This window comes from Gobius niger (assembly GCF_951799975.1).
Source record: "Gobius niger genome assembly, chromosome: 19".
Lineage (NCBI taxonomy): Eukaryota > Metazoa > Chordata > Actinopteri > Gobiiformes > Gobiidae > Gobius > Gobius niger.
Genome location: NC_136870.1, coordinates 3,058,808 through 3,074,647, shown reverse-complemented (window position 1 = coordinate 3,074,647; position 15,840 = coordinate 3,058,808). Strand labels below are relative to the sequence as shown.

Here is a 15,840-nt window from a genome sequence, read left to right as displayed (position 1 = left end):
TCAGAAACCCTTGAGGACAGAGTTATATCAAGCCTTGGGGCTTGTATGTGAGCGCCTGGTGGTCGGGCCTCCAGGGGACCCTCCAGGTGCCTCAACAGCCTGGTCCTGCCCACAGTTTCTGGCTGTCGGGACGTGGAATGTCACCTGGCTGGGGGGAAGGAGCCTGAGCTTGTGTGGGAGGTCGAGAGGTACCGGCTAGATATAGTCGGGCTCGCCTCCACACACAGTTTGGGCTCCTGAACCCACACCTGGAGGCTGGATGCTCCACTTCTCTGGTATTGCCCGGCCTTCTTGGAGTCCCTGGGAGGGGTACTAAATGTTTTTCGACTGGACTCCATGTAGCCACAGAAAGCATGTAGAGGCTATGCACACACTGCAAAAAGTGCCCTACTAAAAACAAGGAATAACATCTTAAAATAAGACAGTTTCTGCCAATGGGGTCAGCATTTTTTTCTTGCTAAGAATTCTTATTTCTAGAATATTTTTCTCATCATAAAACAAGAAAAAAACACAAAATTTAAGCAAATAAAGCTAGAATTGAGCAAAATGTTCCCAGAAAATTGATTAATTTAAGGAAAACATTCTTATTTAGTGAAAAATGTGGGGTATTTGACTTAAATGTTGCTTGAATTAAGCGAAATGTTCTAAATGACACACATTTTTTAGCAAAATGGTCAAGGAAAATATTGCCCACGCCCGGAGACCCGTCTCCATGATGTGGAGCCAGGCTGATGGTCAGAATCACCTGCTGGAGGATTCACCTATTGTACATGTTTTTAGTGGTAGGGGAAACGTCCGTAGACGGGGAGAACATGCTCCACACAGAAAGGCCCCGTCCTGGTGGGAATTGAACCCAGAACCTTCGAGCTGTGAAGCTGAGGCTCTAACTGCTGTGCCACCGAGCTGCCCACTTTAAAGAATGGAATGTATTTTCTCTCTGTGAGAATCAGTTCTTAAGAGTTGTTGTGCTCTTAGTTTTTCTTTGTCTAAAGCTGAAGAAGATTCAAAACGTTTTTCTTTCTTGTTACAAGAACAATTATCATGTTTTTAGCAAATTTATCTGAACAAGAAATGGCTGGATTTTATTTCCTAAAACAAGAATTTTTTTCTCAAAACTTTGCTCGGCAAGACATTATTACTTTTTAGGGAAAAAAATAGAACTTATTTCTTAAAGTAAGACATTTTTTACTTGCTTAGAATCCACTTTTTGCAGTGCATACGCTCTTTTCTTTCTAAAGAGAACCAGAATCATTCAAAACTGAAGGACAGAATAAAGTGCTAACTTTCATAACTCTGTTGTCACTCACTGTGGAACATTATGACATCAAACTCTCCACAGAGTGTGAGTGAGAGAAGGTGCTGGTCAGAGAGGCTTTTGGCACAGAATGGCAGGGGCTCTGTCTGTTAGCTCTGGGCAGCTGTGGCTACAGAAGTATCCCACAGCATGAGGACAGTAAATGAGGAGAGTGGTGAATAGGTCTTGTGTGTGTAAATCTCTCGGCAAAACCACTCCTGTGTATCAAGACGCATGTGCAATGGTCCAGTTTTGGTCATATTGAGAGCAATCAACAATTTTGAGAATCATTCTTTGTGTTGAAATAAATTTTTTGCCCTGACTGTACTCCGCCGAAGGCCTATTGTTACTTTTCCTGTTTTAAAAGTAGCTCACGAGGCAAAAAAAGTTGTGGAAAGCCTGGCCGACGATGTTGCCAAGCTTCTCACAGACATCACCCAGAGCCGCTGCCTCCTGCCCCTTACCCTCGTAGTAAACATGGTGCTCTTGTCTCCGTGTCTCTTGCGTTCTGTCTTAATGCAGAGTTCCCTCCTATCTCGCCTCTCCCTGCCCCCTCTCTGCGCTGATAGGCCGATATATTTACCCTCTGTATCCTCCTGGGGGGAGGCAGCCCGACCCGGCCCCCGACATCATCAGCCGAAAGAGGGGCGGGTCCCGGAGGAGACCCCGGGCCCCGCCCACACAGGGGCATATGCGCGCAGGGTCCCGGGCCGCTCAGAGCTCGGCGAGAGTGAGGAGAGGGGCAGAGTGTGGATGAACAGTGCCGGAGCAGAGGGGCGCGCTTGGTTACGGCACGGCTGACTCTGGGACTGTAGCAGCATGACTCTGCTGGGATCTCAGCACTCCATACTCATACGCAGCAAGTTCCGATCCGGTAAGACATTTCCTCCAAACTGAAGGAAATCTCTACTTTAACATGCTTGGTTATCAGAACTTTTTAAAACAGCTATAGCAATATAAATATCTTCAAAGCTTAAACATGTGTTTGGCCCCATAGTTCATTATAAGACCTTCATTTCTGGTTGAGGGTCTTCTCAAATGTTGACAATTTCACTCACATTTAAGGCCCGCATTTTGATTTTCTTTTTCAAATTTGTACTTGAAATATGTTCAATGTTTCGTCCTTTTTCAGTATATTGTGAAGGAGACTTTGAGACTAAACTTGACATGCATTAGACATCATAGAGCGCTTTTCAATGTCTATTTCTGATTTATTTCCTGTGCTAAGACAAAGCTCTGCACATACAGTGGGTTCGACGTCTCTGCCCTGTGATGCGTTTAACCCCTTAACGCCTGAACTAATTTCCCATTATATAAAAAAATTTATTATCAGTGTTTTTGCTTTCAAGCTGATGCTAAATTAAGTGGAGATTGTAAATTTTTATGTCGCACATAGTATAGATATAGTTTTAGGTATGTTGCCAATCGGCAACAACAGGCATAAGTGCAATTTTGGGTATGTTGTAATTCGGCAACAACAGGCAAAAGTTGTAAATGTATGAAAATGACAAAATGTATTTATTCACAATTATTACAAATGTAAATGCACTGTAAGATACACTGAACACTTGTGTATTCAGGTTAGGATATTAGAACAGTAAACAGAGCTAACGCTTTTCACTAAATTCTTGCAAAGTGTTGATTTTGAGCAGCTGATGCCGTCCTGCAGCAGCAGCTCTGGTAACAGGAAGGGCATCAGGATGTTCAGTAACATCTTCATTACTGCTGTTCCTGTCATCAGTGCCTTCCCTGCTGCTGCTGCTTTCATCACCTGATGTAGGGAGGTGAAAAAAAAGCACTTTATAAAAGGTGCAGACAATTTATCTACAAAATATCTACAATTTTTATGACTAATTATCAGATTTTGCTCCTTTCCTGAGGTTTTATAATACATTGTACATCAGATACCTCTATGTACCATTACTTATTTGCAAATTATATTATAATTGCACATTATTTTTGGACGTGGAACTCTTGTTTGTGGTCCAGTAGGTCCACCTTGTGGTCACTTTGCATACAACACCAACGGTTTCATTTTGTTCTGTGTAAAAAAAGGGCTAACTTTTTTTTTTATATCTTTGTATGTTATTGTTACAATGATTATAGAATTTCACTAAAATGGCATGTTCTAAAAAACGTTTTAGCACTGTAATACATCTAAATACTACTAAAATGCGGTCACTGTGGCCACCAGATGGAGCTACTGCAGTTTTCCTTTATGGCCTGATGTTGCCGATTGGCAACGTACCTAAATCTTCAAATAACAAAAAAAAAATCCATCACACGAAGTTCATTCCAGTCAATAATCTAAAGATGGAAACAAGGAGCTGCTGCATAATTTTATTTTAGCACAACTCAATTTACATTTAAAGATTTCATCAAAGTTGCTGCCTCGATTTGCAGAAATGCTATTTCCGCTAAATAGCTACCATGACCCGCTTGTGGTTCCTTCTCTGACCGGTCCTACGAGAAACTAGTGCTTGCAAAACGTTCCTAGGTACGGCATGGATGTGCGCAAACAGGTATCAAGGGAAAACGTGCATTATTTTAGCCACAGTCTGGCAAGAAGAGGTATGTTGCCGATTTACGCCAATAGGCGTTAAGGGGTTAATGCAGGCCATGAGTTGCTGTTTTGCTGGTGCACATGACGTATGTTGTTTTTTTGTGTCTGTTTTAAATGGCAAGACATATTCCATGTTTACATCGCATTAGCTAATAAATAATAGACTGATTTATTGATTTATTGTCAACAAGAAAATCTCATCTCTTATCAGATCTCAGTGATTGTCAAAATGATGTTTTGGTGACGTCGATGTTTTGGATGGTGTCTTATTTAGTCCAGGTTCAGTCCTGGGTTCAGCCCTGGACCAGCACTGGTTTAGTCCTGATTTGGGGATGACTCCGCTCAAACTTTGTCCAGGTTTTCAGGTTTTGGCTTACACTTGGATAAGTCCTGGCTTAGACCCAGTAGGTTCTGTCTGTTCTATATATCGAAATCCGGTTTAAGTCTTCCTTCTTTCTTTAATCCTGGGGTATATTAAGTTCTAGAGCGTAGTCTTTATTCCAACCAAATATAAAATGGTAAATGGTCACCTTTATTTCACTCAGAGCGCTGTACATCAAGGAACCTCTCATCCCCTCAGGCCCTCATCCACACACCAGTGTCTGACTAGCCTGTCACTTTTCCTCTTCTTTACAAACACATGTGTCTGGGATCAGGGCTGATTTCTTTGAATTCCCAATGGGCATGATTGACAACTGTATTAACCATTCCGAGAAAAGCAGGATATGACGCAAGTGCTACGCGGTGTATTTTGTAAACGAGGAAGTTAGTGTTTTCACCAAACATCGGCAATCTATTTCGCTTTTGGCGCAAAAACTGAAGGATACCTGGAGTCATTGGCAACTTGGGTCGGAGAGTTCAAAACTAATGTTTCAATCAATGTTTGGAATGGGACAACACATTTTCAATAGCTGGCAACATGAAGAAAATCCTCTTAGAGAAGATGAAGCAGATACATTCAAGTTAAGTAGAAATAAGAAACTATTTGACAAGTGGTTAATTGGGTTTGTGTTGTGACATTGTGATCTGGGATTTGATCGATTTAAAACTTTTGGAGATTTGATTGGCTTTGAGAAAAGTTCCAGACGGTCCTGCTTTAGAGCAGATACAAAAAGCAGGAGTGGACAGGCAGGCCAGGCAAGAGGCTGACACTGGAGGCAAGGCAGGTGAACAGTGCATTTGCGGGATACGAGACGCCAACGCTGCGGTCACAAGATGACCCACTCTACCATTGGATTCTACCAGCAAACACGGGATCCTTTGGTTAATCCCAATGTCAGCTGTTTGTATCGAGAAATCTCCCCGGAACTCCCCCGGTAACTCTTGCGCTGTCAGAATTGGTTGTTGTCGTCTGTTCCACTGCAGGGTCGCTCTCCTCGGTGTCTCTCATCTGTCTGCAGCGATGATCTCTGCTCCCTCTGTGCCCTGGTCCAGTGACAGGTGTGCGCTGAAACTACAGTCACGCTGTCTGCCCCTCTGACGGCCGTCATGAGGTCCTGTTTAGAAACCGCTCCTGTTCAAAACAAAAGAATGCACCAGAAAAAAACATATTAAAGGCTGTCATAGTCGTTTTCAATGTCATATGTGTTTTCTTCTCATGGTACAATATGCAACCTTTTATGGAAAATAAAATAAATTAATGTATTTGACCTTTCAGTGACCCAGCGGCTGTATTGGGGGTTAACATGGTGCCTTTACTTTCCATCCAGGTGGCCTCAAGGGTGCTCCTTGCCTGGCCTGCCAAACTACATGCTTTTTCATAGATATTTCAAAGACATATAGTCTGGGAGCAAGCGTGATCTCAACGATTTCCCGGTAGGCGTGATTGACAGACGGCATCAACCAATTAGAGCAACACTTGATACGTCGCAGTAACAAGCGGCAGGAAGCCTTTCAAAAAACGTAATTTTTTTATGAGGAACGCTTGCAATGCTGGTTTTTGCTCCAGTTTTAGGGATTTCATATTTTCCAAATGATTTAAAACAGACGAAAGAGCAGAAGAAAACAGTGTATGGGTCGCTGCGTCGCCATCTTTAGTGTTATGGTAGAGTTTGTGCGGTGATAGGTGACGGCTTCCATCTCTTGGGGCGTGATTGGACGGAAGTCGTGAAATGATTGACTGTGAGCAACCGCCCAGACGGTTCTTCTTTTGAATAGAAAGGAGGAGTATCTGGCAGGCCAGGCAAGGGTCCTCCAGGATGCAGTTGATTTTCTCCTTAGGATAGTTGGTACATCAGCCAATCACGAGGCATGAGAGTGAAACGTCATATCAACCAATCAGATCAACCCTGACCCTGCCCTAAACACTAACCTTAAAGGCTGGGGCCTAATGTTAATACATGTTAGATTGGATGATGAATGTACACTTTACCAACTATCCTACGAAAAACAAAATTGCCTCCAGGACCACATGTTTATTTGGGTTTCTGGTAGGTTGTCACTGCTGGCATTCAGAGTGTCAGGGTGTGTTGGATTCAGAGTGTCAGGGTGTGTTGGATTCAGAGTGTCAGGGTGTGTTGGATTCAGAGCGTCAGGGTGTGTTGGATTCAGAGCATCAGGGTGTGTTGGATTCAGAGCATCAGGGTGTGTTGGATTCAGAGCATCAGGGTGTGTTGGATTCAGAGCATCAGGGTGTGTTGGATTCAGAGCGTCAGGGTGTGTTGGATTCAACGTGTCAGGGTGTGTTGGATTCAGAGTGTCAGGGTGTGTTGGATTCAGAGCATCAGGGTGTGTTGGATTCAGAGCATCAGGGTGTGTTGGATTCAGTGTGTTTCAGGGGTTGTTGGATTCAGAGCGTCAGGGTGTGTTGGATTCAGAGCATCAGGGTGTGTTGGATTCAGAGTGTCAGGGTGTGTTGGATTCAACGTGTCAGGGTGTGTTGGATTCAGAGCATCAGGGTGTATTGGATTTAAAGTGTCAGGGTGTATTGGATTCAGAGTGTCAGGGTGTGTTGGATTCAACGTGTCAGGGTGTGTTGGATTCAGAGCATCAGGGTGCATTGGATTCGAAGTGTCAGGGTGTGTTGTATTCATAGTGTCAGGGTGCGTTGGATTCAAAGTGTCAGGGTGTGTTGGATTCAGAGCCTTCCTGAGGGTGTGTTGGACTCAGACTGCGTCAGGGTGTGTCAGGGTGTGACACACCCAGAGCAGCAGGGTGTGTTGGATTCAGAGCCCCAGAGCAGCAGGGTGTGTTGGATTCAGAGCGTCATTGTGTGTTGGATTCAAAGTGTCAGGGTGTGTTGGATTCAGAGCCCCAGAGCAGCAGGGTGTGTTGGATTCAGAGGGCCCGATCTTGTGCATCAAAACGGAGACGATAGCGTGACATTTTGCGCTCAGTAGGAGCGCACTTTGTGATCTTGCCACTCCAGACTTAGCGCATTTAAGTGGGTTGAGACACACACATTTTCCTCCAACCAGATCGACTCCGTGTCCAGGAGAGTGGTTGTGTGGGAGTGTGGGGTGAACATGTGCTTTTGTTTTGCTTCACGTTCACGGCAAGCGCGGCCGATCCGCGCCACAGCGGACGCTGTAGCTCTTTTTCTCTGGAGACGTGAACATGGTTTAGCTCACGATGGGGTAAATAAAGTTTTTAGTTTGGCCTGTGAGAGCCTAAGGCTTAAGAAAGAACGCAAGCCAGCGCAATGTAAACGAGGAAGTGAATGTCAGCCGTGTTTCCATCAGTGCAGTCACCTCCTCTTGTGACGCCCCCTCACAGGTGGCGGAGGCGAATGGCACATATAGCGCTGCCACTCGGAAAATAATTGGGTGTGTTGGATTCAAAGTGTCAGGGTGTGTTGGATTCAGAGCATCAGGGTGCATTGGATTCGATTTGTCAGGGTGTGTTGGATTCATAGTGTCAGGGTGTGTTGGGTTCAGAGCATCAGGGTGTGTTGGATTCAGAGTGTCAGGGTGTGTTGGATTCAGAGCCTCAGGGTGTGTTGGATTCAGAGCCTCAGGGTGTGTTGGATTCAGAGTGTCAGGGTGTGTTGGATTCAGAGTGTCAGGGTGTGTTGGATTCAGAGTGTCAGGGTGTGTTGGATTCAAAGTGTCAGGGTGTGTTGGATTCAGAGTGTCAGGGTGTGTTGGATTCAGAGTGTCAGGGTGTGTTGGATTCAAAGTGTCAGGGTGTGTTGGATTCAGAGCCTCAGGGTGTGTTGGATTCAGAGTGTCAGGGTGTGTTGGATTCAGAGTGTCAGGGTGTGTTGGATTCAAAGTGTCAGGGTGTGTTGGATTCAGTGTGTGTCGGGGTGAGTTGGATTCAGAGTGTCAGGGTGTGTTGGATTCAGAGTGTCAGGGTGTGTTGGATTCAGAGTGTCAGGGTGTGTTGGATTCAGAGTGTCAGGGTGTGTTTGATTCAGAGCCTCAGGGTGTGTTGGATTCAGAGCATCAGGGTGTGTTGGATTCAGAGTGTCAGGGTGTGTTGGATTCAGAGTGTCAGGGTGTGTTGGATTCAGAGTGTTAGGGTGTGTTGGATTCAGAGTGTCAGGGTGTGTTGGATTCAGAGCCTCAGGGTGTGTTGGATTCAGAGCCTCAGGGTGTGTTGGATTCAGAGTGTCAGGGTGTGTTGCTTTCAAAGTGTCAGCGTGTGTAGGATTCAGAGTGTCAGGGTGTGTTGGATTCAGAGTGTCAGGGTGTGTTGGATTCAGAGCGTCAGGGTGTGTTGCTTTCAAAGTGTCAGCGTGTGTAGGATTCAGAGTGTCAGGGTGTGTTGGATTCAGAGTGTGTCAGCGTGTGTTGGATTCAGAGTGTCAGGGTGTGTTGGATTCAGAGTGTCAGGGTGTGTTGGATTCAGAGTGTCAGGGTGTGTTGGATTCAGAGCGTCAGGGTGTGTTGGATTCAGAGTGTCAGGGTGTGTTGGATTCGGTATGGGGCACGTCTCTTTGAAGTCTGCAGCATGTGACGATGGGGAATGTGAGGCAGGTTAGTGCACTTGTTGCTTGTGGGAAAAAAACAAGTCGTAATCTGCGGACGGGGGTCGATAGCAGCTAAGATTAGCCTGTCAGAGCGGGTCGGGGGCCGATCCGCCGGGGGAAAGGTCCGGAGGTTATCTTTCGGACCACGCGGGGCAGTGTTGTGGACCTCTTAACGTGCAGCAGCTGTGAGGACTTTGCGCACATCCATCTCGCTCTCACATAAAGGCACTGGATTTATGGGGATCGGAGCGCTGGGAACAGGGCAGAGTCAGAACAACACTGCCATCTCCGTCTGAAAATGACCTGATCCTGCATAATTGTGGCTTATCAACATTCCTTTGGGCACCTATTGCACGCATGTCCTTATAAATCATACATGTGCGTGTGGAAGACACACTCAAGGAGCATCTGCTGTATTGCTTGGAGCGCCCTCTGATGGCAGCAGGGGGGATTTGCAATACAATATATACATGTTATTTGTTTATTTTGTCAGGGCACTCCTGAACTAGGGAAGATTCTAAATATTTCAGTCATCATTATTGTTATGACAAGTATTGCAATTGTACAATTATTCAGGATTATACAAATTAAGGAAGAAAATACGACAATATCTCAAACCCTTGGCAGTTCTGTCTAAATGTTCACAAAATAGAAACAAGACCTACTGCATTTTTGTTTATTCAAGGGTTGTTTTAATTGCAAATGTTCAGCCTGTGACAAAACATCTGAGTGATCCATACGCTGGAAAAAAAAAGTTTGATCAAATATATAATTCCCATCTAACCATTGTAGAAATTCAAGAAACTCAGAAATACCTGCAGGAATGAATCAAGAACGTTATGATTTCGACATGCGAACAATGTTATAACATGCATAAAGACTTAGCAGTTGTCTCAGTCCTGGTTTAGGCCTGGTTTTAAGCGCAGACCACGTCCACATGTCCACAGCTGAGAGGGGACTCTGGGGGACAGAACAGCTCGAGTAGCAGAGCTGTAATTGCGTTCCACGGATGGCAGAGTAAATAGCGGTTTTCCTCTGAGACGCGCTGCAGTATGTTTGGGCTGAGTGGGAAACAACCCCAGAGCGAAGGCACGGAGGAGGGGCGGGGGCCGGAGAAGGAGGAACGGGGAAAATGGCCTAGACTGGATTACTGATCTAAAACACCACAAATCACACAGCACGTGTCCCATAATGTCATACAGACGTGTGACAGGGCAGAGTGGTGGAAGATGAGACACCTTTTTGTACACAAACACAATTTTACTTTTAGAGACATGTTGGGATGCTTTCAATGTGTGTGCATCTTCAAAAAATGTTTGGAAAATATGACTCACTTTACCCCATTGGTTATTAGCTTCACTGTTTTAATGTTGGGCTATACAAAACAACTTGATTTGATTTGGTATTTTTTTTATATAATACTCTCTACTTCCCTTCCCATTTCTATAAAGGCTCCAAAGTATAAAGTTGGTGTGTGTTTTGTCCAGTATTAGGCCGAACTTGACGACTCGGATCAGGAGGTCATGGACTCAAATAAGGTTCCAGTTGTGATGAATCATTGTGGAGCGAGTAGGGCTGAGCGATAAGTTCAAAAACAACCTTGAATTTCCCACAATGAACATGAAATGCAGTGAAATAACTTTGGGGTAGAAAATGAAGTTTTACATTTATTTCCTACTTTTATGTTTCCAATACGAGTAGTACCTCAACCTTTTTCTGATACTAAACTAGTACCGTTTCTGTACTTTCTCCTGGATTTCCGTTTGGTATTTGGGAAATGCAAAACCATCTGACCTAACCGGATTAGAGTGGATGTAATGCTCACGCAATTCGTATCTGCAAGAAACCTTTAGTTTTCTCTGTAAACTGTGTTTAAAGCAGAGCACTGGATTCTGATGAGAACCCCTTTTTCTTTAAGGGAAAATGATGCTGGATATAAAACGAACTAAATGGATCATATAGAACACATTTCTGATGTTATTTTGTGGAAACACCTCCTAGTATCTGTGACACATATGTCACAGATATTTTATTTTAGATTATACATGTTTTTTTTTTCAAAATCAATCCACTTGAAAGTTTCCTTTTCAGAAACACAAAGTTGCTGTTTTGTCAAATTTACTTACTTTTTTAACAGTGGTTAAAGTGGGATTTGGGAGGTGGGGGAACTCTAACCTTCAACAAGCTACATTTGTATATATTTTATTCTATTCTATTCTATTCTATTCATTTCTATTCTATTCTATTCTATATATACATACTACACAATACAAGGTATTTGATACCCGAGCTGGGTGGCGATAGTGTCTCGTAATTGTATTAAATTCTAAGCCAAAAACAAGTTTACGTTTTCCATGACTGAGCACATCAGGAGCTGCATAATGGATCAGAAGGGGTTTGGCACCACCCCACATGACCATCAGAACCTATTGAAAGTGTGGGAGGGCACTCAGAAGGGGGGGGTTTGGGAAATTTTTTAGAATTCAGATATGATTTCCTGCAATCTGGTGCATTTTAGATCGTAAATAAAAATTGTAGCTGGTCTATTTACTGGTGTTAAAGAATTATATTTCTGGGTTCCTTTCAAGTTGGGGCCTCTCAGCAAATGCCCAGAGGCCCCTTCATCGCTACAGCCCTGCCAAAAGGTACAATGACAGAATGTCTCTGTTCCTCTGCGTTAGTCATTCCAATTATTACCAACAAAAATCAAGTAGCACAAGCTTGAAAAGTTTTTAATAACGTGACGCAACAAAAACATCCAGGCGTTCATGTCACTTTACCTGCTTTTGACGCAGATTTGTCGGCCAATTCAATTTGTATCTGGATATCAGGTTAGGGCCTACTCATTCCAAGGTTTCAAATAAAAAACTAGGCTATTCATACTGGGACCCATAAAGGTGTAATCGCCCCCCGGAGACCTATGTAGATTATATATTGTTTGTTAGGCAGACAAAAAATAGAAGATTACAAAACAAAAAACAAACTCATGACCAAATTTCAGCTCAATGTCACTCTGCCCCCCTGAGGCCTAGGGTCTTGGGAAACGTTTAGTTTTCAATTTAATGCTGCAAATTCTGTGGTGATTTGATGGACCTGGGCATGGTTGGGTCCCTAAAAGTCAAAATGTTGTTATTGAGCCCCCGAGGCCTCGGTAGATGATAGTTTGCTTGATGGAAAGAGAAAAATCAGTAGATTCCAGAACTGAAAAGGTCAAGTCTCTATCTCTTATGGTCCTGAATTAGCAAGCTAAAGTCTGCAGCATAAAGTATGACTTTGTGTACGAACCCGTGACCAATATTATACCCGATGTTGCTCCGCCCCCTGAAGCCTACTAAGTTGGGAGAACTCTTGTTTTATAGCTCTGACCCTGCTCTCAAGTCTCTATCACTTTGGGTTTGATTTTATGCCGGGACGTTGTCACGACCACGCCCTCTGAAGTCGTCCGTGACCTCACTGGCCCACAAAAGTTCACTTGACATTGTTTTGTGTTTTCAAATGAACCACAGTGGAATACATTTATGAAAAATAACTAAATGAGCTTGATTATTTGATCCCTGTGCATTTCTTATTGTGTCACATGACATTCTCTGTAGCATTTATTGGGCTAACACAGTGCAGATGAATGTGCTCAGAACAGTTTAAAGTGATCTTGGACATGTTATTTAGTGATGACCATTGTTATATAGGTTTGCAGTTAAAAAAGGTCTTTGTAAAATTAGCTTGTTTGCTAACAAGGCCTCATTGGGCACGTCATAATTTTGCAAGTGATGTTATGGGGATAAGAATTCACTTCCTGTCACATGACTTCTCCAGTATGTTATGTGGATGTGACTCTGGGAGTTGAATGGTTCAATTGAAGATTAATGTTCTATTAGGAACTTTCCAGAGTATTTAGATGGTGCGGGACACCTGTGTCACAGTGGGTCCTTATGGTTTTAAACAAGGCACAGGGCAAAGAGAGAGAGAGAGAGAGCGGGAACTCGGAGCTATGACTGTCCTGGTTAATACAATTTAGTTCTTTTTTTTAAAGGATCTGTATCATGCTATTTTAGCCATTCCAAAGTTAAGTATAGGCATTTATATGATATATTGTACCTCTACCACTATGGAGCCTCATTTTTGTGATAAATATAAGTGTTTTCTGGCGGTATTTTTCAAACCCGGAAGACACAATGCTTCGATTCAGTTAACTCCGCCCCCTCTCTCCGCACATACAACTTTACCGTAATATAAATAAACAGCAATAAGTGAAGTTACTTCATGATTCAGTTATAAGGAGTTGACATCTGCAACACAGCTTCAAAAATGACTAACACACAAGCAAACACACAAGCGTTTTGATAAACTCACCGCTCTGGTCCATCGCTGTTTACATTATGGGACTCGCGTTGGTTATAAAAGTGAATCCACTTTGGTTCTGGCGAAGGTTCACCAAACATCCATCAGAGACAGTCACAGAAAAACACTATTTTAGTGAAAGTCGCCGAATCCCGGAGAGAAAAAACTACTTCTGACGAGTGGCCTCTTCTTTAGGAAGGTTGAACAAAGTCCTCGTAGCCAAACGCGCTTCTTTTTCTCCATGATCGTTAGGTAAGAATAAAGAACAGGTGTGTCCAGTTATAACGAGCTCCATCTTCAGCTGCAGCACAAACATGACTGATCTGTTCAGACGCTCAGGGGTGTGTTTGTTTTGGCCCCAGCTGACCTGGAAGCCCCTCGGGCACATCCTTTTTTTTTCTCTCTCTCTCTTTGTTTCTCTCTTTTACGACAGAAATAATGAAAAAGTTATTTTACAAATGAAAATCAGGCCATAAGCATAGAATTAAGACATTACATTACAGACGTCGAGCACTTCCGTTCCGCTGTTACGACACAACTGAACACTCAGTCGTTCACCAGCAGAGGGCGGAGCAGCTGCTCAGAGAGCAGGATTCAGGAGGATTACTGAGAACTGCGTGAATCAAGCCAAAAAACACTCTGGGGTGTTTTTGATAAGGAAATAGCATAACAACATGATGATATAGGACCTGTGTCTCTGAGAAGTCGGTTTGCCATCCATGAGTTTAATTTTCCACGAAAGCTTTCAGTAATGCCAGTACTGTAAATCGTCCATCTTTTAATCCACTAGCTGAACCTCTAAAAGTTCAATACTCCCATACAGTAAAAGTAAAATAAAAATACAGGGATGCCTTTATCAGTCAGATCATATCAGACCGTTAAAGTGGGAGTTGCAGATCTGCAGCTTTTGATTGCTGTGCCTCCGTGTGTCAGTATCTGGTCCAGTAGCCATGACGGTACCAGGCGTCGCTCGGCGTCTGCTGTCCCTGGTTAATGTGGCACAGATGGAGATAGTCCGTCTGTAAACCACCTGTCCATCAGAGAGGCTGTGAAGACCCTTGGGAAAATACCAGGCCCACGTGATGTTCAATAAACCTCCAGCTCTTGACTGTGGTCTAACGGTGATCCCTCTTCACAACTGGACCTTGTTTCATTCGGGACTCCTGTCTCAGCGGCTCGGTCCATGTGGAAGCAGACACAGAAGCTAGCATGAGTGAGACGAGTGAGGAACAGTCCCATCTGGAGCCGCATGGACGTGCGAAGTGCAGAGAGCTTGTGTTTGCAGCTCTGTGTCGTCCAGAGGAGTCTGTGAGGGTAAAACATGATCGATGTGTGTTTTCTTATCCATTTGTCTCCTTTAGCGCACTGCAAAGAATAGAATGTTCCGGCTGACAGGAACAACAAGCTCACGTCCTTGAGTGTAACTTTTATTGCATGATGATTTATATAAAGGACATACGCTGGCCTCTGTCGGGCACCTCAGCCTGGACTTCACACAGTTCACACTTTCATTGTCATGTTTCCAGAATGCTGTCGTGGCATTGAAAGTCTTGCTTGGACTGCCCTCTACTGGCAACAGGTGGAATTACCCATGTTCAAAGCATAAGACAAGCTAACTGCATGCTTAAACATTAATGCCAGTTTAGTGAATGGTATTTGGGTTGGGACGGTGCACGTTAATGAACACTTTGGACTCATGCACCGGGTCTCGGTGGGAAACGAATGCAACACTTGACGGGAACAGATCTTGTAAAACTGCAGAAGCAAATTCCGCAGCACACGTGCGCCGTAGCCAGAGGTGAAGGCAGTCCAATAGTGTGACACCTTGATTTTTGGAGTTTAGCAGTGTATTATTTAAAAGGAGCACTAAGTAACTGGTTTACCTTAATAAATCCTTTCCGTAGTCCCTCTGGGGGTGATACAAGTGTTAATGGGATGATTGGAGGGTCTTTCGCCTCCCCCTGGTGTCTCTGACCAGAAAACCACAATTACAATTTACAATTTGACTGCCAACCAATACACACTAATAGAATCACGAAGAAGCTAATAGGCTAACGGGCAAGGCTAACTGTGGGCTAGCGCCATTTAAACAGTATTTACAGCCAAGTGAAGAAATGATCCCTATTGTGTAATTGGATGAACAATATCCCTCTGTCGCTTTGTCTTTTCTGTCAGCGTAGTATTTACTCTCACTGACAATTAATGAGTTAAAAAATCGCAACTTGCTACGACAGCTGCAGTCGCGCTTATGGCCTCTAGGGGCATGAGTTTCTTAGTACTGCTTTAAAGCGAGGAGAATGGGGGAAAATACATTTATACATTATGTATCGCAAGTTCACTGTCATTTTATGGTTTCATTTAATTAGTTACATTTAGTGCTGTCCAACGATTCAAATATTTAGTCACGATTAATACGAGCGATCGCAATGTCGTCACATCCCGGGGCCGTGGGAGGCATTTTATGTTTTAAACAAATGATAAGAATCCTACGATCGGCAAAAAACAATGTCCATAAACAGGCCATTGCTTCTCTTGCGCTGTAACAGATCGATCATTTCATAAAACCGAGTTAGATCTGGATGCATCAGCCGTTGCCGACAATTCACCAAAACATCCGGCCAAAACTGCGTAAGTAAACAATAACAGCGACCGCTCATATTGCATGAATGTCATAGTTGTGATTAATTGCAAATGAATCACACATTATTGTGAATGATCATTTAAATACACTAA

At 43.6% G+C, this 15,840-nt stretch overlaps 1 protein-coding gene across 1 annotated transcript in view; it reads left to right on the top strand.

Annotated features, from left to right (window-relative positions):
- The first annotated feature begins 2,030 nt into the window (after positions 1 to 2,030).
- The window catches only part of myocd (myocardin), a 57,071-nt gene continuing 43,261 nt past the window's right edge, over positions 2,031 to 15,840 (top strand). The window contains exon 1 of the mRNA XM_079577955.1: positions 2,031 to 2,168. Coding sequence (XP_079434081.1) covers positions 2,114 to 2,168 — 55 coding nt within the window. The 5' untranslated portion in view covers positions 2,031 to 2,113. The remainder of the gene's footprint in view (positions 2,169 to 15,840) is intronic.